The 23809-nt window shown below is 44.6% G+C and overlaps 1 protein-coding gene across 3 annotated transcripts in view; it reads left to right on the plus strand.

The window, feature by feature from the left end:
- Positions 1-23809, plus strand: part of LOC132382047 (kazrin-like) — a 726142-nt gene that overhangs the window by 361336 nt on the left and 340997 nt on the right. For all 3 annotated transcript variants that reach the window (XM_059951869.1, XM_059951868.1, XM_059951871.1), the window contains one exon: positions 16181-16225. In XM_059951869.1, coding sequence (XP_059807852.1) covers positions 16181-16225 — 45 coding nt within the window. The remainder of the gene's footprint in view (positions 1-16180; positions 16226-23809) is intronic.

Consider the following 23809-nt stretch of genomic DNA (forward strand, 5'->3'; position numbering starts at 1 on the left):
CACACACCTCTTGCCAAAAGGCACACTCTCTGTACCTACGGAAGGGCATTCTGTTTGCCCACACCCACTCTGGAGTATGCACTTCCCAAGTGCTCCTCATTCTTCCCCCTTCCTACTAGTGGATGTGTTTTTCCATCTCTCCCTACATTTGTTATGCAAGGTCCAGTAAAAAGGGGATTAGAAAATCCCCATAGAAAAGGGATTTAGAAAGTTTACTGGCCTTCATGGTTTCTCTCTCTATAGACTTATTTTACATAATCATCTTTTCCTACCTTCTATGCAAGACTTAACATTTCATGATTGGTGTAGAAAGGGCATTAGGCGCTTTGAAGATCTCTTCGTTTTGCAACTTTTCAGCAACTCTCTGTAAAGTTCAATCTACCTAATACCCATTTCTTTAGATACCTTCAAATTAGTCCTGAGATGCCCAAGAAAAACGTTATGGACCTGTTTCTTTGTATTAATCCATTGGGCAAAGGCTTAATTTCTTTTATTTGTAACAAATTAGTGACCTTGAGGCATGTCCCCTTTGATAAAATTAGAACGGCTTGGGAGCATGATCTAAATACTTCTTTATCTGATGCAGTTTGGGATTCAATTCTTATTAATTCAACCTCTTTATGTGCTCGCCACTGTCTTACAGTTTAAGATTGTACATAGGGCTCACATGTCGAAAACTAAATTGTCGCAGTTTTATCCTGACATTAGTCCTGTTTGTGACAAGTGTAAAGGGGGCGAAGCTTCTCTTATCCATATGTACTGGGCTTGTCCTAGTTTAGATTAATTTTGGAGAGAATTTTTTTAAATCTTTATCTCATATTCTTAATTTCCACTTAGAATCTGACCCTCTGATTGCCCTTTTTGGTACCTTGGGTGAGGCAGACATGCATTTGAGTCCGACTAAACGTCGAACATTATCTTTTGCCTCTCTTTTGGCCAGACGGTTAGTTCTCCTCAGGTGGAGAGATGTTGCCCCACCCACTCATGCTCAATGGCTTAGTGATATTATGTCCTGTTTAGACCTTGAAAAAATTCATTATTCACTTCTTAATTTGGACATAAAGTTTCATAAGGTGTGGGGACCTTTTCTTGAATATATTCATAACTCCTCTTTAGATTAAGCTTATTCTTTTTAATCCCTTACTTTCAGCTTTTTTTTCTCTGTAAGTTTTATGGTTTCTTTTTGATGGAAATTACATTATAGTTTTGTAGTAGGCATTTTTTTTTAATATTTACAATTTTGGGCAGTTGAGTGCTCTGATTAATTTTTTTTTTACATATTGTAATGGTTGGCCTGGAATTTTTTAGTGGGAAGGAGACAGGAAACTAACTCTATATGATTTTATTCTGGGTGCTGTTTCCTTATGGTTATGAATTATACAATTGATATGTTTATTTTGCACTGTATTAATCTTCACTTTGCTGTTGGTTTTTTTTGTTTGTAGTTGGTTTGTAGAAATGCATAAAAAAATTAATTTTAAAAAAGAAGGGGGATTAGAATCTTCTCCTAGGGCCAGTTCTTTCAGTGGTGACTGAGTAGTCATCCCAGCTGGATGATTAGGAAGTGGAGAGAATTGCCATGAGCAGTGGATGTATGTGAGGGGTATTATCCCATCCCGTTCTAGAATGTAAAAGCAAGGTTGTAATGTTGAGTCTTTATAAAGCACTAGTGAGGCCTCACTTGGAGTATTGTGAGCAGTTTTGGGACCTGTATCTTAAAAAGGATGTTCTGAAACTGGAGAAGGTTCATAGTTAGTTCACGAAAATGATTCCAGGTTTGAGCGACTTGCCATATGAGGAGTGTTTAATGGCTTAGGGCCTGTATTCACTGGAATTCAGCAGAATGAGGGTGACCTCATTGAAACCTATCAAATACTGAAAGGCCTTGATAGAGTGGAGCTGGGGAGAATGCTTCCGATAGTGGGAGAGTCTAAGACCAGAGAACACAGCCTCAGAATAGAGGGGCATCCTTTTAGAACGGAAGTGAGGAGGAATTTCTTTAGCCAGAGAGCGGTGAATCTATGGAATTCTTTGCCACAGATGGCTGTGGACGCCAGGTCCATGTATATTTAAGGTGGTCCTTGATTGGTCAGGGCATGAAAGGATACAGAGAGAAGGCAGGAGAATGGATCAGCCATGATGAAATGGTGGAACAGACTCGATGGGCCAAATGGCCTAATTCCACTCCTTTGTCTTATGGAAAGAGGGAAAGTTCTTCACTGATGACTGGGAGGTGTTTGGTTAAGATAGGGGTCGGGTGATTCCATCTACATTCACAGTTGTACCCATGGTCTCTACCTCAGTCATAATGTTACTGAGACTGGATGGCCGGAGTTAGGAAAGGGGAGCTTGGAGAGCTGGGACAGTTTCCCTTGCAGTGCAGCAGGCTGAGCAAGGACCGCGTAATAGTACTTAGATTTAGGCACATAGATTGTCATGGTTTTTTGGCCACATTCTAAAACAAGAGGGCATAGTTTTAAGCTCAGAGAGGAAGGATATTTAAAGGAGAGCAGAAGGGTAAGTTTTCCCATGTGGAAGGTGATGGGTGTACGGATCACACCCCCAAAGGAAGTAGTGGAGGCAGGTGTAATAACAACTTTTATTCAAGTACCTACCCAAATCGGCACATGAATAGGAAAGGTTTAGAGGGATATTGGCCAAATTCAGACAAATGGGACTACCTCAGGATGACACCTTGGCATAAATAAGCTGGGCCAAAGGTCCTTTTTCTGAGCTGTAAAAATTCTGCCTCCTGCCAACATGCTCTTGATGCTATTACTACACAGCTTCTTTTACTCCCCCATCACCTAATTCCTAAGGTCAGTTTCTGTCATAAAACCAGAGCCTTGATTGCACACTGAGGAGTGAAGGCATGAACTGGGTTATCAAATAATCAGACTGAACTCTACCAAGGTGTAAATGTTGCCACTTTGTTCTGCCTTTTCCCTACACTGTATCATCCTGCCTCTTCCAAAATGCCTGAACCTTAGCCCAGGACGCCTTATGTTGTGGGGAGGAGTTGAATCTGGTCCCGACTGGAATGTTGACAGAGGCTGCCAAGCAAAAATCATCTCCATTTCATGGATCTCAATTAAGCTCTTGTTTGCAGTGGATAGAAATTCTGTGCCGGTTTCACAAGCTCCCTGCCCTCACCTCTGCACCGTGCTCTAATGGAAGTAAAATGAGGTTAGATTCAGTTTAAATTTACACAGCCTTGATGCGTTGTTTTGTGCTGCTTGCCGGTCCCCCACTTTCAGCTGTATTAATGTTTGTGTAATTTTGATTTGCACTTAATTACCACGGCCCAGCGAAGAACTGGGTGAGCTGAGACAAGGCGTGTGATATTTCTGTGTGCATTAATGTGTGAATTCCCCATGGGAGGTCATGAGGTCAAGTATCTGAGAGCCTGCCCTCTGTTGTCATGTCTCCGAGCAACCAGCCGTGATTTGCTGACATTACGTGCTGCATTTCCCTTGGTACAGTCCTTCATTAACGGGGTAGGGAGTAGCACCATCTCCAAGACATGGCTGTCCAGTCCCTTCACCATTGTGGAAAGCAACACCGGGTAGGATAATGGGACTGAACTGCTTTTCCACCTCCCTGAAGTCGGAGAAGGCCATGAGTGCTTTAGTCAAGTCAGGCCACTTTTTATTGTCATTTCGACCATAACTGCTGGTACAGTACATAGTAAAAATGAGACGTTTTTCAGGACCATGGTGTTACATGACACAGTACAAAAACTAGACTGAACTACTTAAAAAAAACAACAACACAGAAAAAAACTACACTAGAGCACAGACCTACCCAGGTCTGCATAAAGTGCACAAAACAGTGCAGGCATTACAATAAATAATAAACAAGACAATAGGGCAGTAAGGTGTCAGTCCAGGCTCTGGGTATTGAGGAGTCTGATGGCTTGGGGGAAGAAACTGTAATGTAGTCTGGTTGTGAGAGTCCAAATGCTTCGGTGCCTTTTCCCAGATGGCAGGAGGGAGAAGAGTTTGTATGAGGGGTGCGTGGGGTCCTTCATAATGCTGTTTGCTTTGCGGGTGCAGCGTTTGGTTTAAATGTCCGTAATGGCAGGAAGAGAGATCTTCTCAGCTGGCCTCCCTATCTGCTGCAGGGTCTTGCTGCTGATAAGGTGGGATCGTTACCACTGGAAGTAAAGGAACCAGGTAGGACACAGCATGCTCTTGCAATGAGTAAGGTGACAGTGACCAGATGATCTGCCTTCAAGAGGGAATCAATTGATGGGGAGGATTCCACTGACTTACTGGTGCACAGGTGCTGGTCTGGCCTGGCCTGTGTACAGTCTGTGTGTAGATCTTGTGCTGTACTCTAAGCAGATCAATTAAAAGGAGCCATTGTCTGTTTGATACTGTGCAATTCTGGTAGCTTGGTGAAACCAACCAACCTTCTCACTGAGGCATGAGAGGACCCTCTTGACCACCCACCCCCTGCCACCCCTACAATATAAATTGGTTAAAGTCTGAAGATCCAGCTGAAGGCTGTTTCTAATGGGGGAAGTACAGGACCCTCTGACACGAAGGTGAGTTCTGCTGACAGTACTGGCAGAGCCACACATTTCAATTAATTAATAGTTTAAAGAGAGCAGTAATTAACGTATCTCACTGGAATACTGTATTTTGCTCATCCCGTCCATCATTTGACCCTAACCAGTTTACTATCATGCTTCAGATGACCGGAATGGTTTTTATTAACAGCAGCGGCACGCAAGGAGGGTCTCTGTCGGGCTGTAAATTCTGCTTTTATTTATGAGATGATGCGGAGCACCAGGTGCGGTTAAAGGAGAGGCTGATGATGCTGAACCGTAAAGAAACCTTCCTGCAAACATGGGAAATTTATAGTAGCCACCCTTCATCCAGAAGTCATTGTCATTTTAGTGCTTGTCAAGAGAAGGAAGGCAGTCCTGCAATGAGTTTTAAAAGCTGGGCCCTCACGATTCATCTCTTTGTTTCAAATGGTCCCATTTAATATCAGAGAATGGGTACAGTATGCAACCTAAAATTCTTACTCTTCACAGACATCCTCGAATCAGGAAAGAAAACCCAAAAAATGAATGACAGAAACATCGGAACCCCCAAAGCCCCCCCTCCGCCCACTTGCAGCAGCTAAAGCACCCCCCACTCACCCACCAGCTTGCAAGCAACAGCCACTAAAGAGACCTCGATCTAGTGTCGATCATAAGCGACAGTCTATAACCCAACTTTTCGGTATCTCAGACAGGCTCTCTCTCACTAGCGATGGAGAGAGAGAGAGATCACCTCCTGTAACAATGAGAGCTTAGTTATGATTCTAATCCACTACTTCCATCTTGGGATCGAGAGAGGATTGACTATCTTATCTGTATTACAGGATGTGTTCGTGGTTGTCATTTGCCCCCCCCCCCCCCACCATTGTTATACTCACTACCATACAGATACATTAATGTTAGTCTGATCCCATTATTACAGTGATGCATGCAACCCATCTACATTTAACTGTCTTTGCATCTTCTCGCACTCTGACTGTGAACCTGAACCCACGATGTCTCCAACTGAGCTGAGCATTTTCTCTGGTACATGAATGACAGATGAATCAGAATCAGGTTTAATATCACAGGCATATGTCATGAAATTTGTTGTCTTTGCAGCAGCAATGCATTGCAATACATTAGAAAAAAGCAATTAATTACAGTAAGTGTCTACATATATGTATGTACATATGTGTGTGGGTATGTGTGTATATATATATAGAAATAAGTAGTGCAAAAATAGAAATTTAAAAATTATGGAGGTAGTGTTCACTATGCATTCAGCAATTGGATGACAGAGAGGAAGACACTGTTACTGAATCATTGAGTGTGTGCCTTCAGGCTCCTGTACCTCCTTCCTGATGGTAGCAATGAGAACGAGGTGTGACCTGGGTGATGGGGGGTCCTTAATGATGGACACCGCATTTTTGAGGCATCGCTCCTTGAAGATGTCCTGGACACTACAGAGACTAGTACCTATGATGGAGCTGACTAATTTTACAACTTGCTGCAGCTTATTTCGACCTTCCCCACCCACCCCACCCCCCATACCAGATGATGATGTAACCGGTTAGAATGCTCTCCACGATGCATCTGTAGAAACTTATGAATGCCTTTGATGATGTTCCAAATCTCCACAAACTTGTAATGAAGTACAGCCACTGTCTTGAGAGGTGATTGAACTATGGATGTCCTTTGACATCTGCATATGTGATGGTTCTATGGAAAGGAACAAGGATTCCAGAAATTGGTCAAACATTGTTGCTATTAAGCAGGCTGAGCAAGCACAGCTTCCATATTACAGCAAGTTTGGTACTTCAGGAAAGGAATGATCACTGGGCTTGGGAGAAGATGCTTTCAGCTCCTCCAAGTAAGCGGCGGGCTGGGTGTAATAAGGCATAAGCTGTGTGTAGAGTAAGTACTGTATATTTGTACAGCCTGTTAGTCACAAAGCAATCGAGAACAGTGGACAGTCGACATCTGATGAAGTGGCTCAGTCCAAAATGTCAACTGTTTATTCCCCTCCATGGAAGCTGCCTTGCTGAGTTCCTCCAACCTTCTGTGTGTAGGTGAGGTAAATTCTGATCCTAATTCCATGCCCAAGTGTGTTAGTGGTCTTCAGAAAAGATGTGGCTCCCACTTCAGAATTGAAATCAGAGCTGGAAACCGAACATTATCCATATACGCACCAATCGCCCTCCCCACCCCAGCTCACTAACCTAGTTCACACAAGTCAAAAATTTAGATTTATAGAGAAAGAGGGTTTCTCTTGTGTAGCAACACGCAGAAAATGCTGTAGGAACTCAGCACGTCGGGCAGCATCTATGCAAAAAGAAAAGTGCAGTTGACGTTTCGGGCCGAAGCCCTTCGGCAGCATCGAAACATCTGTTGTACTTTTTTTCCATAGCTGCTGCCTGGCCTGCTGAGTTTTGTGTGTGCTGCTCAGATTTCCAGCAACTACAGGTTTTCTCTTGTTTGTGCTCCTGTGCCCTATCCCTTTGCCGTGTCTTTCCGTTGAGCTTGGTGCAGAAGGGCATCGATCGACTGGCACAAGGTTGGCACGTCAGGGTCATAGTCCTCAGGTATGCACCATTCCTGTACCGCGGTAGACCCGAACCCATCCCCGACGTGGGAGAGTCCAATGAGCAGTGTAATGACTAACCCTGTCCCTGATCACCTTGTGGCTAATCGGGCTGCGCCTGGCCACACCCCCCCCCCCCCGCCCCACTGGATCTGGGAGAGCTAGGTCAGCCCCGGTGACCATTCCCTTTCCGAAGCACAAAACTTGCTGAGCAAGAATGAACAAGGATATCCTAATAACATTTGAATTGACCTGGAGGCTAGGGGTGAATATCTGCCAAGACATGGGCTCGACTTGATGGCAGCCTGCCATGTCGCTGACAGCCTGCTTAATAGCTGGAAGGAAGAGCAGCAGTAAAAATGATAGCTTTCCCCTGACCATGTTTGACTAATTTCTGGCTATTACTGACAAAATGTACTATTCAAGGGCACATATATTATTGAGTAGATGTGAAAAAAATCAGCAGGATACTAATAATCGCTAAACTAGAGCACAGAACAGCTCTCAGACAGACAGCTGGCTGGCTGAGCCCCAGATAACTGCATGAGGCAGACTGGCACCCTTGTAGTACAAAACCCTGGGTCCATTTTAGTAAAGCAAAGAGCTGCGTGTTCTCTGAGACAGAAGTAACATTACCCAAAAATTAAAAACCGCTTTACAATTTGAATTGACTCTTCTCCCCCCCCACCCCCCCACATGCCTTTTACAGGCTGAAGTTTTAATTTATTTATTTAGAAGTCCAGTGTGGAACAGTCCTTTCTGACCCAATGAGCCACACCACCCAGCAACCCAGCTGTTCAACCCTAGCCCAGTTTACACGTACAACAAGCTGGAGAAGCCCAGCAGGTCGGGCAGCATCCGTGGAAATGAGCAGTCAATGTTCTGGGCTGAGACCCTTCGTCAGGACTGAAGAGGGAGGGGGCCGGGGCCCTATAAGTTGAGTATATGCTGAGTTTCTCTGGCTTGTTATATGTGTCACTTTCACCACAGCATCTGCAGTGTACTTTGTGTTTATAGGACAATTTACAATGGCCAACCAACTTACTAACCATTACGTCTTTGAATTGTGGGAGAAAACCCGGAGTGTCCGGAGGGAGCCCACCCAGTCATGGGCAGAACGTACAAACTCCTTTCAGCCAGCGCCAGAATTGAACTCTGAGCTTTAATAATGTCGTGATAGCCACCCGTGGTGTCCTAACGTTATTACAGTTAGCGTGTGCATGACAATCTCCACGTTGCAGTTGTGATTGAATGGTTGGTGGTTCTGTAAAATGGTACGTGGGGAGGCATTAATCGTCCACTTAAGTGGGGCAGGTTCCAGTTCAAAGAGTCACCCTTAAAATGGACACCACTCTGCACCTTTCTGTCGTTTGACACTGGTTGCTGTGTTTATTGTTGTATCTGTTATCTTTAATCTTTTTGTTCCTGAGCTCCATGCGAGCAAGGAATTTCATTGCACCCTGATGTATGTAATAATCTAATCTGATCTGGACATCTGACAGTACAGTGCTCTCTTGGTACTGCATTAGCAAGCCAGCATAGATTTAGTATTCTTGTCTCTGGAGTGGCCTCTGAAACCTTGTGACTCCTAGTATCTTGTAACACATGTAAGCTGTTGTCCAGATAGCTGAAGACAAGTGCGGAAGCTACTCAGCCGCCTCCCTGCTTTCTCTCACCCTCTGCCAAGTTTCACCCAGCTCACCACCAGAATCGAAAACCGAATCTTTATTTAAAGCTGTGTTCTTTTCCCCACAGGCCCGTGGCAACCAGTACAGGATAAACTCTTTGGGTTACTTGCGACTGGTTGCCAAGGAGATTTTCCCCGTTGTCACCCGAGTTCCAATAAGTATCCAGTTCTGAGAGCGTCTGATTCTGACTGACTTCGGTACTACAAGCCTGAGGCAGTTTAGTCTTCACAGGAATTTTTGTACACGTTCTTCCATCAGCTGTAGTCTTATCAGTCAGTGGTTGGCTTGTGAAGTGCCATGTTGCGGCTGATGTTTACACTTGGTAAATTCAGACATCCCACCTCTCCTGGAAGTTCCGGGAGTCTCCTGCATATTGATAGCGACTCCCTGACGCCCGCACATTATATACAATATCCCGGAAAAGGATTTTTTTTGAGAGAGAGAGAGAACAAACCACGGTAAAATTTTCCAAAAAAAGAGAAAATATAGGACATGCTTCACCCCAGACTACACTAAAGTCTACCCCTGCCTAATAGGGGTCAAAAATAATGACAGTGTTGCTCGTTGCACTGTTTGCAACAGTGACTTTTCTATTGCCCATGGAGGATTAAAATGTAAAAGACATGTTGAGGTGAGTTTAACAGATGTCATTCGTTCGTTAGCATAGCTAACGTTATTTAAACTAGCTGGTTAGCTGCTAAGGAGCTACTGTACTGCAGACATCCCACCTCCCCCGGGAGTCTCTTGCAAATTGATGGTGCTACCTCCCTGAAACGAGTTTTTGCAGGGTGGGTTGTCTGTAAATTGTGTATTGAAGCCACCAGTTTATGGTAGACTATGTTTTCACTCTATTCAGTAATTGTAATGGGAACTCCATTCCGCCAGTTGTGGGAGGCCAGTGACAGGCAGACGCTGTTCAAGTAATTCATGTGTCCTGAAGTGTGATGTTAGCAAGGTGCTAAGACCTACAATACATATTCATTTAAACATTGGCTGAGAACGTGGAAGACCACTGCAACCTTATGAAAGAGGACCCAGTGGTGCTGGGCTGGATGGGAACTGCTAGCTGACCTTGCTCAGTAGAAGCTGGCAGGACTTGAATATCTGTGCTCCTGATAATTGAGAGATGTTTTCTTGTATGAATTGGATTCGGCAGTGGAGCGGTGCGGGTGGTAGTGCAGTTCATTATTACTTCAGTTATGTGCTCCCAAACTGGTCAGAGGGTGAGTGTTCCTGTGAGAAGGATCCTGAGCACGTGGGTTCTTTGACTCCTGGGCAAGATCATTTGATGCAATGTGTGTGCTTCGTGTCATATTCCGATGAGACCCCTGCAAGGTTCAGCAGGATGTCTGGAGCCAGCTGACCCTCACAGTACGGACTTACGAATGAGAGGGCAGGATAGGATGGGCTTTGCACACCTCAACCTTTCCCTTTCTGGTTCTGCAACTCACCCTGGAGAAAGATTTAAAGATCTGTCGCATGCGCATTGAGACATACGGTAGAGTAGAAGGTGTCGCTTGCGTCAAATTAGCTCAGCAAGGATTGTGACGGACAAGTGTCAACTGCTTCTGGTGCTAATGTACTATGCCCAACTCGTGTGTCTTTGCAACATGGAGGGAAACTGGAGGGAATGACCATGGTCACAGGGAGAACCAATAAGCTCCTTACAGGCAGTGGAGGTAATTGAAACCTGGTGGTGTGTTAGCATTATGCTAACCAACTGCTAGGCTGATGTACCACCCACTTTGTCATCATTACTGAGATTTTCAGTTTTTCCTTCACTTGGTGTCATGCCAGAAGGTTTGTGGGGTGGTGGGAGACCCACCAACTTGGAAACTGCACTATAGGAGAATAGCTTCAACTTGCGGCTCCTTTAACATGGTCAGGGTAAATCAATACACCGCAGACGCTGGTGGGAGAGGTAGAGCTTTGGGCTTTCCTGTTGATTGTAGGGTCATAAAGAGAGAGAGAGTACAGATGCGGGCCCTGCAGCCCACCAAGTCCAGACCAATCATCAATCACCCATCCATAATTGTAAGAGATCCCTCAGATAGCATCTGCAAAATGAACCACAGTTACCTGCCCTCAGACAACATCCTCCAAAGCAATGAACTCCATGGCCAGGAAACTTGAGGGCTGTGGGATTGTTGGACCACCACTGTCTGTTCTCCACTGTCTCACGCTCTCCTGTTTTGGAAATGTATTGAATGGCCTCCTTTAATGGTTTAAATCCTGGATCTCCTACCTCTGTGGCATCTTCAGAAAGATCTCAACAATTCAGGAAGATGGTTTGCCCCCACCTTCTCAAGGGCAGATAGGGATGAGGAATAAATTCTGGCTTTGCTGGTAGATAACCACATCTGTAATATAACTGTGTTGGTGTTGTGAGGAGCTTCCATTCACCACTCTGCCACGGCAGTGAATCCTCGCCGGAGTTCACTGACAGGACCAAGGGAGAGCACAGTGTGAGTCAGTCTGCAAGTTGTAATATTCATTGGGACCTCACATTCAACAAGGTAGCCACGATTCAAGGGTCAAAGGCGTCTCATCTCTCAAATGCTTTGTCTCAGGACAACTTAAAGGAGTCACTGTACAGCATCGGCACATGGCCACAAAGCTGCGGCTTTTCAAAAAATACCTGAGGCGTATCTTGGAAACCACAGCTTGTAGAATTGTGCAGTGCAGCCCAGTTTATTGAAGCGAGATACTTATTGAATTGGGAAATTTTTGAACCATGAAATGCATTTCATTGGAACATATCATTTATCAATTCTGCATATAACTTTCTTTGTAAGAAAAGTAATTTCTTTAAAATGAACTGCAGTACCTTGGAGCCCATGGTGTGCTGGGGAGAGAGTGATTTACAGAGCCTGTGATTGTGGAGCTCGGAAGGCAGATATGAGCTTGTCAGTTCATGTGAGATCTAGCTTGCTCCTTAATTATCTGGCCTTATCTGAAAGGGAAACGTTCATATCTCCCCCCTTTTCTTCGCCCGTCTCACCAGTTTCTTTCCATCCCAGTTCTGCAGAAGTTGTTCACACTCTTGTCTCTCTGGCAGGGTTCTTGGGTAGGATTGCAAACCCTCTTTCTTTCTTCCTTCCTCCTCTTTCTAATTCAGCTTGTTGAATCCCATTGCAATATTCCAGGTTCAATTCTGATATAAAACTGCTAATCCTTCACATATCTGTTAGAGTGAACCTGTCAGCCCTCTGTTCAAGAATAAAACATCTCTACTTGCTATCATTGTATTTCAAACTTCTGACATTGATTAACTGAATATAGACTCTTCAGTTTTTGTGTTTTATATTTCGTGTTTTCACTCGTTCTTTCTTGTTGCTGTTTGCTCCATTTGTTATTTTATGCTGGGGGATTTCACGTTCATCTTGTTTGCATGGGGATGGGATTGTTTTTTTTTATTTGAATAAGTTCCATGGTTTTCTTTGTTACATGGCTGTCTGAGGGGAAGATGAATCGCAGGGTTGTATACTGCATACATACTTTAATAAATGTGCTTTGAATGAGGCATGGAATTGCCCTGACCGAATAAGAAATGAAAATAAGTTTATGATAGCAAATAGTGAAAGCAAATGTGTTTTTTTTTCTCTCTCTGCACAGTGTTGTTAGATTTGGAGAGCTTTATGAGTTGAGAGCTGAGGCAGAATCCACTGGAGCGATTAGCCACATACTGTGGAATAATGTCTTGGGAGAAGAATAGTCCATGAGCCAGGACCCCAAATTTGGGCCACTGGTACCATCTGGGAGGGATAATTCTTAAGCGATTTTTGGCAAGGTGCTAGAAAATATGTGCTAGCATTGCAGTGGTGGTAGCTTGCATGGTATCCTCCATGCTATAAGAACCACGATCCCATGATGCTTTGCCTATGATAAGATAAATTATGCCAGGTACCTGTCCTGTTACTTTGGTCAGATGATGAACCTCCCAGAGAAGAATCCTTCTGTGTATGAGGCCTTCAAGACGGGCCAATTCTCAGAGCAGGTGTCAAGTAACAACCCCTTTGGGCAGATCCCTATGGACCAGGCTATTGTGAACAAAGACACACAGACTCCTGGATGCACATCTTGGTTCAGCCTGGATGCTGGAGCTATCAAGCGTAACTACATAACAGCTGAGCACCGCAGTGCATTCCTGGGACAGTTAAGGGAAATGGTCCAAGGCAACAAATCAGAGCTTTGTCATGTGGAGCTACAGCGGCCAAGAATCCAGAAAAATGAGGAAGCAGTTTCAGCAGTGGTTAGCCTCATGCATTGCAGAGAAGCGGGACCTCATTAGCATCTGTACAGCACAAAGGCAGCCCCCAAGGACATTGCCTCCAACCTAATGAAGGCATATGAGATTGGTGAGCAATGCTGAGAGAAGAGATGAGAGACTGGATGAAGACCCACCAGCAAAGAAATTCCATGACCCAATGAAAACCAACAAGCTGAAAATATTCAGTGATATGTGTGAGAAGAAAGAAGTGAAATCAAATGGGAGGGCGATCATCTTGAAAGCAGACAAGTCTTTGTTTGGACGTATCATACTGATGGCATAAGGGCGCAGTCTACATATGGAGGATATCCTTTCTCATCCCCTTGTTCCATTGCCCTGGGCCCTGTCCACACCAGAAGGATTGCTGAGAAAGACAAATAAAGCTATTTTAGCCACAACCTTGCAGTAAAATGTAGCAGTAGAGGAGCGACTCCCAGGAAACTCTGCTACAGTGGTTGATGGAATGAACTTGGTCCAAAGAGTGAAAGGTGATCAAATTACTTTCAGAGATGTTGCCACAACAATTCTGTGTGTGGCTCTGAGGGAAGGCAGTCAGAGTAGCAGAATAGATGTTGTGTTCGACACAGACAAGGAGAACTCTATCAAGAATAGTGAAAGATCTCTTTGGGGTGAAGAGCCTGGTCATGAGTTGCAAGGTATCACAGGCACACAGATGGTGAGGCAGTGGAGGAGTTTCCTGACCAAAGGCTGTAACAAAAATAGTCTTATTAGCTTCAGAGTCCATGAATGGAGGAGGGCGGAGTACAGAGCAAAGCTGCAGGAGAAGATTCTGTATGCAACTGTGAATGACAAATGTTAGAGAATCACATCGCAAGACAGTGAGGAGGTGTCAGCTCTTCAGTGCCAACAAGAAGAAGCAGATGGCTGCCTACTTCTCCATGCTGCCCATGCCACAAGAGAGGGATACTGCTCAGAAGACACAGATGTTTTTATCATGCCTTTACCATTTTGTGACAAGATTGAGGCCCCATTGTTCCAGAAGTGTGGCACTAGAACCCATACAGGGCTTGTAGACATCAGGAAGGTTGCTGCCACTGTTGGCATAGAGGTTTGTAGGGCTCTCATCGGGTTGCACGGATATACAGGATGTGTCACTGTAAGCGCTTTTGCAGGCAAAGGGAAGACAAGTGCCCTAAAACTTCTGACCAGCAACAGGGAAACTCAGGACACATTCTTAGAGTTGGGTCAGGAATGGGACCTCTCCCCAGAACTGATGGACAAACTGGTGGCATTTACATGTCTTCTGTTTGCGCCAAAAGCTTCGACCACCAAGGTCAATGAGCTCAGGTATCACCTTTTCTGTGCCAAAAAAGGTGAAATCAAAAGTCATCAACTCCCACCATGCAAGGATTGCTTAACAAAACATGCACAGTGAGCCAACTACCAGGCTGGTATGTGGAGAAGATGTTTGGAGAAGGACCCACAAGTGCCAAGCACTGTTGGCAGAGCATGGAAGATGGTGAGAGAAGAGGAAGCTGAACAGTTGACGGTGCACTGGATGGAAGGCCAGCCAGCACCCGTTGCCATCCTGGATCTACTGGCCTGTAACTGTCCAAAAAAAATGTTCACTCTCAAGATGTATGTGTGTTGCAAATGGCCTCAGGTGTACTGACATGTGTAGGCCGGCAGACTGTGAGAACCAGGCATCCACCTCAGAGAGTGTGGAAAGTTCAGATGAAGACGTGGGAGACTTGCAAAATTATTATGATTACTAATAGGTTATGAAAATATGGAAAACAAAGTGTGGAAAGCAGTCTTTGATTAAATATATTCATTTTACAACTAAATGGGGCCTAGGATATGGCTGTGTGGAACCCCACATTTGAATTATTGTACTATAATTCTATATGCTATGACAAAAGATTGATTGTTTTGATTTGATACAACAATATGGAAAATAATCATGATATTGATAAAACAGAAATCTCTCCAGATGAGGTTTTTTACCTTTTTTTGGGGGGGGGGGAGCATTTTCTGCTGTACTAATGTTAATATGGAATAGATACAAAAAGTGATTACTTGAATTCCTGAATAAATTCTCTACAAATCCATATGATTATATGTGTCCTAGGGTTTGTATTGATTTTTCAAAAATAGACAATAGACAAATATTTTTCTAAAAATGAAATGATTCACTCCACTGAAATTGGGCACTGTACTGCAAGTGCCACCAATGACAGTTTTCAATGTTGAATTCTATAACAACATTTGATGAAAAGTGCTTGAACTCAGCTTTCATTGTGACAAATTTCAACATTGAGGGATCACTGATGACAAAATACCACTAGGTTGAATATTTATGTTGTACTTTATATTGGCCACTTTTTAGAAATGCTTATTTTAGGGTAGTGTTATAAAATGCATCAGAGCACGCATAAAGCTACCAGTGGTGCAATACTATCTCATATTTTCTAACTCCGGAGATGTAGACCTTGCCCAAAATCACAATGAGCATTATTCCCCTCAGATGGTACCGACCAACCCTACTGGCTCACGGACTAGAAGCATTGCGGAATGACAGTGAGGGCAGTAAGGATAATCGGGGAGCTGTGGCAAGGGGTGGCCATGGCACCCTGACCTCGGTTTCTCTACCCAGTGGTGACGTGCATTCTCAGCACTGGGGTTTGTGGAATATCCCAAAAGGGAAACTTGGCAACCACTTAGGATGTAGTTTCCCCACTTTCTACAGAAGGGACTGGTGTGAAGTACCACTTGCAACATTCCTCTCACTCTCCCACCCCCCCCCCCCCCCCACAACCAAAGAACTGTAATCGCAGCTGAAATCTGTTGACAACAAATGCAGCAATTCCAGAGCAAAATGCACAGGCGAAGGACAGTGCTTGAGGCTGTCTTTACGGTTGCCCCAGAGTCTTTAGTTCCGGGATTGTGAGCAGCCCAACACTATCATATTATTGAATGAGGGGTACTTGCTGTAAATGGTAAGCTCTTTGTAGAGTACGTGTGTCTGCTCCGCACTTCAGCTTTCACAACTCAGAGTGAAACCTAACGCTGTTTTTCATTTCCGTGCCAGCCTCGTATTCTGTGAGCAACGTTGTTTATGGGTTTGTTTTTTCTTTCTGTTGCAGACGACTGTGATGTGAGATCTGATGAGCTCCAGCATCATGTGACAGGTAGGTTCAGTTTTTTTTTGCCTGTGAGTTTCCTGGTGCAAAGCAGGTTGTACTGGTTGGTTCTGCTTTGCATCTGACTCCCTGTAGTGAGGGCTGTGTCCAGTGATTTATTTTATTTCCTCCTGCGTTTGCCTGTGCACCTGTAACTTCATTACATGCCTCTCTTTGAGAATCTTTTATATCATAGGAGGTAATATATGCAGGATGAGCACAATGATGTACTGGTTCTCTTGTTGCTGTGAATATGAACAACATTTTTTTCTGCTTTCTGTCAGCTGAACTCCTGTCCTGTGAAGTGTAACTCTTGGCCAGTTGTAACTCCCTAAATTTTCCCCACTTTCATCCACCTCCATTTCTCTTGCACCATACTTTTTCCCCATTTTTTGAAATCGATATCTTGTATTCCTTGCATCATTGGGGCCATTCATCCCAAAGTTGGCTCCCAGAGCAATCCCACCCGTCCCACTTCCTTTGTGTCCTTGTAATCCAGAAATATGCCGTCGTCATGACGAGAATGGGATGGTGCCAGAGGTCGGGATCAAATCCTGTCAGGCAGCAGCAGCAGACTCTTTTGTGCCCCACCCTCCTGATGAGAGGAGCCATGTCTCCTTTGCATTATGAGCAAGTGGCATCTTACTGTGGGAGCGGACCGATATCTCCTTGCGAAGGTCATCGGGCTCATTTGATATCCCTTGCTCAAATCCAGATTTTCAAAGAATCTACACTGGACTAGCAGTGACTGGCAAACAGCTCATCACAAGGCAGACCTGCAGTAGACCTCTCCTCCGTGTTGTTGTATTTACTTGAGGAGCTTCCAGTCAGACTTGTAATCATGCTCTCTGCTTTCTGCTCTGCTGCCTTGCGTTCATTGTAAGCTGAGCAGTTATAATGGAATATCCAAACCTTTGCTTTCATGTCCAAAGCCACTAGGGGCAAACCTGGTACAGGTCACAGTTCTCAGATAACTTGATATCTCCCTGGCAACAGGGAACATCAAATTAAACCAACATGGACACTGTTGTGCCTACTTGCTGCGCTTGCTGTTGCTGAGCCACAGATCTCTTGTCTCAAAAGTTCTTCAGGGAGACAGAGTGATGGGTTTTCATTGCAGTCCAGTTCTTGATTCCCACCTCTTACTTCAGGGCATCCAGTGCTCCTATATCTCGTTACCATGACTAATTTCAAAGCTGGGTGGATCCACTGACCCAGTGAGGCTGGTGGAGGGAAGTCCTCTGGCTCACGGGGCCGGTTGTTCCCCGATTATATTACCAACTCTCACCTCCACTTCTACCATCCGATTCCCGGCGAAATTAATGTAGCACTCCTTTCTGGTCTTGGTTTTCAGTACCGTGAAGTGAGAAAGGGTGAATTGATGTTCATCTAGTTAAAAGAATCTTCAATGAACAGTGATCATAACACTATAAATATTTTATGAGAGCTGAAAATGACTTAGTTTAATCTGAATCATCTTAAATTCAAATAAAATAAATGACGGGTTGGAGGTGTAAGTGGGATGTGCGAGTTTGAGTGCGGTGCCGGATAGGCCTATCAGCAAGCGACTGCGAGCGTTAGGCGGTACTGCGGCATAGTGGTCAGCACAACGCTTTACAGTACTGGTGACCTGGGTTCAATTCCTGCTGCTGCCTGTAAGGAGTTTGTACGTCTTCTGGGTGCTCCAGTTTCCTCCTACGGTCCAAAGACCTACTGGTCGGTAGATTAATTAGTCAATGCAAATTGTCCCGTGATTAGGTTGGAATTAAAAATCGGGGGATTGCTGGGCAGCACGGCTCGAAGGGCTGGAAAAGGCCTAAATCTCAATAAATAAATAAATGGACTGAAGCAAAGTGTCTAAGACAAATGTATTGCGTTTCAAATGAAATTTATTCTCAAAGTATGTGTGTATATGTCATCATATGCTACCTTGAGGTCCATTTTGTTGCAGGGATTTACAGTAGAGTAGAGAATATAGTCGAATCAATGGAAAAACTGCACACAGACTGACAAATAACCAATGAGCAAAGGAGAGCAAACTGTGCAGATAAAGTAAATAATACTGCGAATGTGAGTTGTAGAGTTCTTGAAAGTGAGTGTAGATTGTGCTGTGTAGGCTTAGTCTCCAACTGCATTCAAGCAAAGAGGTATTAAGGGAATTGAAAAGTACAGGGTTAGTGCAGGAGTGGGATGCTGAGGTAAAGCCATGGTCTTACTGAATAATGGAGCCAGCAGAAGTGACCTTGTGGTCTATTCCTGTTTTTCTTCTTGTATCTGTCATCTTGCGTCTGAAGACTTTTAGGAAAAAGTTGTGAATAAACAATTAATGAGGGATAATTGAGAAGAATGTCTTGGTGATGGCATCATTCCTCATTGATGGGCCTTTTAACAGGACAGCAGGAACAGTTGTAAAGACTAGGTGAACAGCAACGAGCTCTGAGCAGTTTGAGGAGATCAGAGCATCTATGTCAGTATGTAACGTGTTTGATGTCCTTTCATTGCGGTGGCTGATGTGTGGTTTGATGATTGTGGCTTGCATATCACTGCCAGAATGTGTGTTGTAGAAATTGATTTCCCCAGTTTCCCCTGTGCCTTTCACCAAGTCCAGACTCATTTTCTCTGGACTTTGTGTTAAAGCTGTCATCAATGTAACACTAGTAAACTGAGGGCCAGCCTATTCTTAGGCTCAGTGCTTGAAGCAATTGGACTTTAAGCACCTAGCCTAAGGGGCTGTCTTTCTCTCCATTAACATCTCTTTCAAATGTTCACTTCTCATGTTGCTTTAATATTCCTGTTCACTCTAGCAATTCTGTGTTCTTGCTGTCATTCTTGTCAGTGTCTCTTGGCCTCTCTGCTTCTTGCCCCTTTCTCACTTAACTCCAGTCCTCCCCATCCATCCTCTATTCCCTCTTTCATTCTTTTTTGCACTCTTATGCTCTTTCTTTTTTCTTTGCAACCTCGCTTGTGCACGCGCTCTCTCTTGCACTCCCTCGCCCTTGTGCACACTCTCTCTCTCTCTTGCACTCCCTCGCCCTTGTGCACGCTCTCTCTCTCTTGCACTCCCTCGCCCTTGTGCACGCTCTCTTTCTCTTGCACTCCCCCGTGCTTGTGCACGCTCTCTCTCTCTTGCACTTCCCCACCCTTGTGCACGCTCTCTCTCTCTTGCACTCCCCCACCCTTGTGCACGCTCTCTCTCTCTTGCACTCCCCCACCCTTGTGCACGCTCTCTCTCTCTTGCACTCCCCCACCCTTGTGCGCGCTCTCTCTTGCACTCCCCCACCCTTGTGCGCGCTCTCTCTCTCTTGCACTCCCCCACCCTTGTGCGCGCTTTCTCTTTTGCACTCCCTCATACTTGCTCCACCTCGTTCTCTGTTCTCCAATGTCCCCCATGTTTCCATTTATTTTTCAGCCGCTTTTCCAACATCCTGCCTCTTCTGCTCACTGCTCCATTCATCATTCCAGCTGCACCCACGAATCTCGCGCTCCCCTCCCCCTGATGCCTCTCCATTTGCGATAGGTCCCCATTCAGGAGACTGTCACATAAACCGGCCAATGACAAGCAGTGCTCCTGTTGTGTTTGATTGAGCTTCTCTGGGACGATGGAGGGTGCAGCTGCAGCAGAAGAACTTCCTGCACAAAGAAGTGAGTCAGATGCTTGGACTGTGGTGGCCCTGAATTGCTGGTGGTTGCATGAAGCACCCGTACCTGATCTCGGGGATTAGGCCAAGTGCTAATCTCACTATCCCGGATAGACTGGACTGACAGGGTGTTGGGACCGGAGGCAAGGGTCGGGCCGACCTTGTGCTGAGGCTGTGAGACTGCCTGGGCTTCATGTCCATTCACTTGGCGGCGATTTGCCCCACTAACATGATGAACTAAGCCAGGGGCTTTGGGCTGCTCTGGGGGTTCGGATCTAAGGACTCGATCTGGTTCGGAATGCTGTTGCTCTCCTCTGTTTGGGTGATTTATGATTTTATTCCTCTTCCTCTACACATTGGGGGTTGGTCTTTCTTTTTCGTTGGGCTCTTTCAGATTTCCTGCTTTCCCAAGGTTGTATAGTTTATACATTCTTTGATATGAAATATGCAGACGCATACGTCAGTCAGTAAATGGCCCGTCCTAATCAGAGCTATCTGAAGGAATCTAAAATGGTCTCCGAAACCGGCAGTAACCCCCAACATCTTTTGGGTAATGTGTTGATGGGCCTCTCAAAGTCTCAGCTTCCTTCTTTGGTTCACACTGGGTTACCTCTGCTTGGTTTGCACCGCAGAATGTGTGTTACAACTGAGGTCAGTAAAAGCAAATTTAAAAAGCTAGGAATGGTGTGCAGGAACAATCTTCCAGGATTCCCACTCCTCCTTCCTTCCCAACGAGAACAGTGCGTGATTGGTAGACAGAGCCAATGGCTGGACTTGTCTCACAAGGAATGCCTGCCTACCTGAGCTAGATATTAGAAGATGGCCAGCGCCTGTGATAATGTACTGCGTCAGATCAAAGTTGTTTGAAGTATGCTGTGTCCTGGATATCTGGTGCGCTGATTACCCAAAGGTTATTTATTTGGATTTTGTTGTCCTGGTGGTCTGATGTGACGCAAAAATGCTCTGAAGAAGCTTAATCTTTGTGCAGTTTAATCTCTGGCACATGCAGGCAAGAACATCTCCATGTTCCCGGCACTCCTGTTACGGACACGTTTGTGTGACAGGACAGAATGGATATCTGCTTCAGCTGAACAATGGATACTTTGATGTTTCCCAGTGGAGCCTCAATATGTCATGTTGACTATCTTGCTGCTGGGGCCGCAGACGGGCTTTCACAGTTCTGTGCAAATGATGCCTAAATGCTGAGAATTCAGAACAAAACTGTCAAAGGATGCAAAGGGAGCCAGCCTGAGCATGCAGAGAGAAATGTAAATGCAAAGAATTCGCTTCTTGCCAGATTTACATTGTGCACTGTGACAAAAAGGAATTGTAACATTTCTCTTTCGTAAGAAAGGAACCTGTGAATGAAAATTCAAAGATGTACCGCCTAGGCTAATTGGTCATTGTAAATTGTCCTGGGATTAGATTAGAGTTAATCGGGTTTGTCAGGGTAAGGCTCAAAGGGCCGGGAGAGCCTACTCCATGTTGTATTGTTAAATACATAATTCCACAGAAGACCATTCCATGTGCCTCACCCACCGTCCTGCGTCCAACCCAGCGCTCCTGTCTGACCTTGGCTCATTTGGTACAGGTGTCCCCCCTTTACAAAGGTAGAGCGTTCCTATGAAACCTTTCTTAAGCCGAAATAGCTTAAAGCGAAGAACAATTAATTTATATGGGGAAAATTTTTGTAAAAGTGAAAATCCTCTTTGTAATGCGAAAACAGGTTACTAATGAAGGTCTTTCGTAAAAGCGAAGCGGCGTAAAGCAGGGGACACCTGTACATGCAAATGTTTTGCAGATGATGGAGTAATTTTTGTTGCAACATCCAGTTTACTAAGCAAGTTCCCGTAAGCAACAGTGTGCTAACGTTTCAGGGACTCAGCAAGATCACTTGTTACAACAGGGAGGACAGATGAGACTTCAGTGTTATTCTATATTGACAAGCTCCCTCCTCCAGTGGTCTAGCACTTGCTCAAACACTCACCAGAGAGTTCAGATTGTTAGCTTGCAGCTCCTGCTGGGAAGTCCATTGGTGTAGGTAGAAGAGAAGATGGTAAATTAATTAATTGTTTCTTAAAGGTACAAAGAAGAAAATTGTTTCATCCGTACAGATCAATGTATCACATCAGTGCATTGAGGTAGTACAAGGAGAAGCAATAACAGAATGCAGAATAAATAAAGTGTTACGGAGAAAGTATAATGCCGGCAGACAATAAGGTGCAAGGCCATATTGAGGTAGATTGTGAGGTCAAGAGTCTACCTTATCCTACCAGGTTCAATCGCCTTATGAAACACACTGGTTTCTTTGGCTGTGTAAGTCTAGGGCAGACAATCTCAGGCCCCGCCAAACGTGAGGGATTGAGGCGCGAGCTCAGCCCAAAACCCCGTTTGTGTGAACGCCTTGTAATTCGCTACCTTATTACAAATTAATGCCACAAAATAACAAGACAGTACACCACATACAATTAAAAGATTCAGCTTTATAATTCTTAATTTGGCTGAAGGGTTAGTAAAGAAAGAACAGAAAAAGGGGGCCATTTTAATGAAGCAGTCCAACGTGCAAGAGTCGGCGCTCATGGTTTCCCCGTTGCCGATACTCCATTGATCAGCCGGTGCCCTGTTGAATCACAGCCTCGCTGTAGGTCAAATCCTAGGGCCTCCTCTCTCCTGTGTTTTCTCTTCATCTCTCTCTGACAAAAGCCCACACCCAGCCTTAGTGTCCTTCACCAGAGAAACCTCCCCTTAATCTGACCATCCTAATTGGATGGCACACATTCCTCCTCATCCCTTATCTTCAACAGTAACCCAAACATTAGTGGGAAACAAGAATCTTGCAGCAGAACAGTATAACAATAATAAAAAAAAATGAACCAGGCCATTATACTTATAACAGCAGGACAGAATTTGCCCACGAAACTGGTTGTATGTGCTTTCAGAATTTTGCATCTTCAGTCTGATTGGTGGAAGGGAGAGCGTCTTTGATGGCTGCTTTACTGGACCACCAAGAAGTACAGACAAAGTCCATGGATGGGAGGCTGCTTTCTGTAACATGCTGAGCTTTATCTACAATTCTCTGAAGTTTCTGGTGGAGCAGTTGATATACCAAGATGTAATGGCCTCCAGATATGATTTTTTTCTATGTTGCAAAAATAAAAAAAATAGATGAGGCTCAAAGAGAACATATTCCTTTAGCCTCCTGAGGAAGTAGTGCCATTTGGTGTGCATCTAGCCCATGGCATCTTGGACCCTGTCAAGTCAGGTCAGTTCTAGGAGAACAGTGGAAGATGCCACTACAAAAGAGTGGAATAAAGGTGCAGAAGAGGCTTGGAAGAAGGGCTGTTCTGGCACCCAGTGCTAGAAGAAAGGATGGAAAAAGGTATGGTGTTCCTATTTGACTAATGTATTGTAAAGCCAGTAGAAGCCAAACGGAAACTTGTTTCTAAAGAGACCAGTTAAATTGGATTAGGGTAGAACTTGGGTGAGTGTGGCAAGGGTTAGTGTTTGAACCTGATACAGGCACAGCTGAGGATTAGCAGCAGATTAGAACCAGGCATTAGTCGAATATGAATCAAATTGAGCTGTGGATTTTCTAAAGGTTATTTGATAAATAAATTTGCACTTTGGAACATCCCGACATCCCACAATCAGGAAAGGCGCTACAAAAATGAAGTTTCTGTTCCCTCACACCCTGCATTGTCAGAAGACTGACCCTGTGGTTTTAAACAGATCGTTGTCCAATGGAAGCAGATCACAATATCACGGGTTTGAGGAGTGGGGGAGATTCTCATGATGGGTTGGTTTTCAGTGGGAACTGCTGCAGTTTTTATTCAGAGTTGTATGGGATAGAAACATCCCACTGGATCATAACTCTATACCAATCCCAGATGCCTGCATTGATTTCATATTCATGTAATGCCCTGGTTCTTGTTGTGCTGTAGGCATTTCATTTAGC

Source organism: Hypanus sabinus, chromosome 27 (genome assembly GCF_030144855.1).
Source record: "Hypanus sabinus isolate sHypSab1 chromosome 27, sHypSab1.hap1, whole genome shotgun sequence".
Lineage (NCBI taxonomy): Eukaryota > Metazoa > Chordata > Chondrichthyes > Myliobatiformes > Dasyatidae > Hypanus > Hypanus sabinus.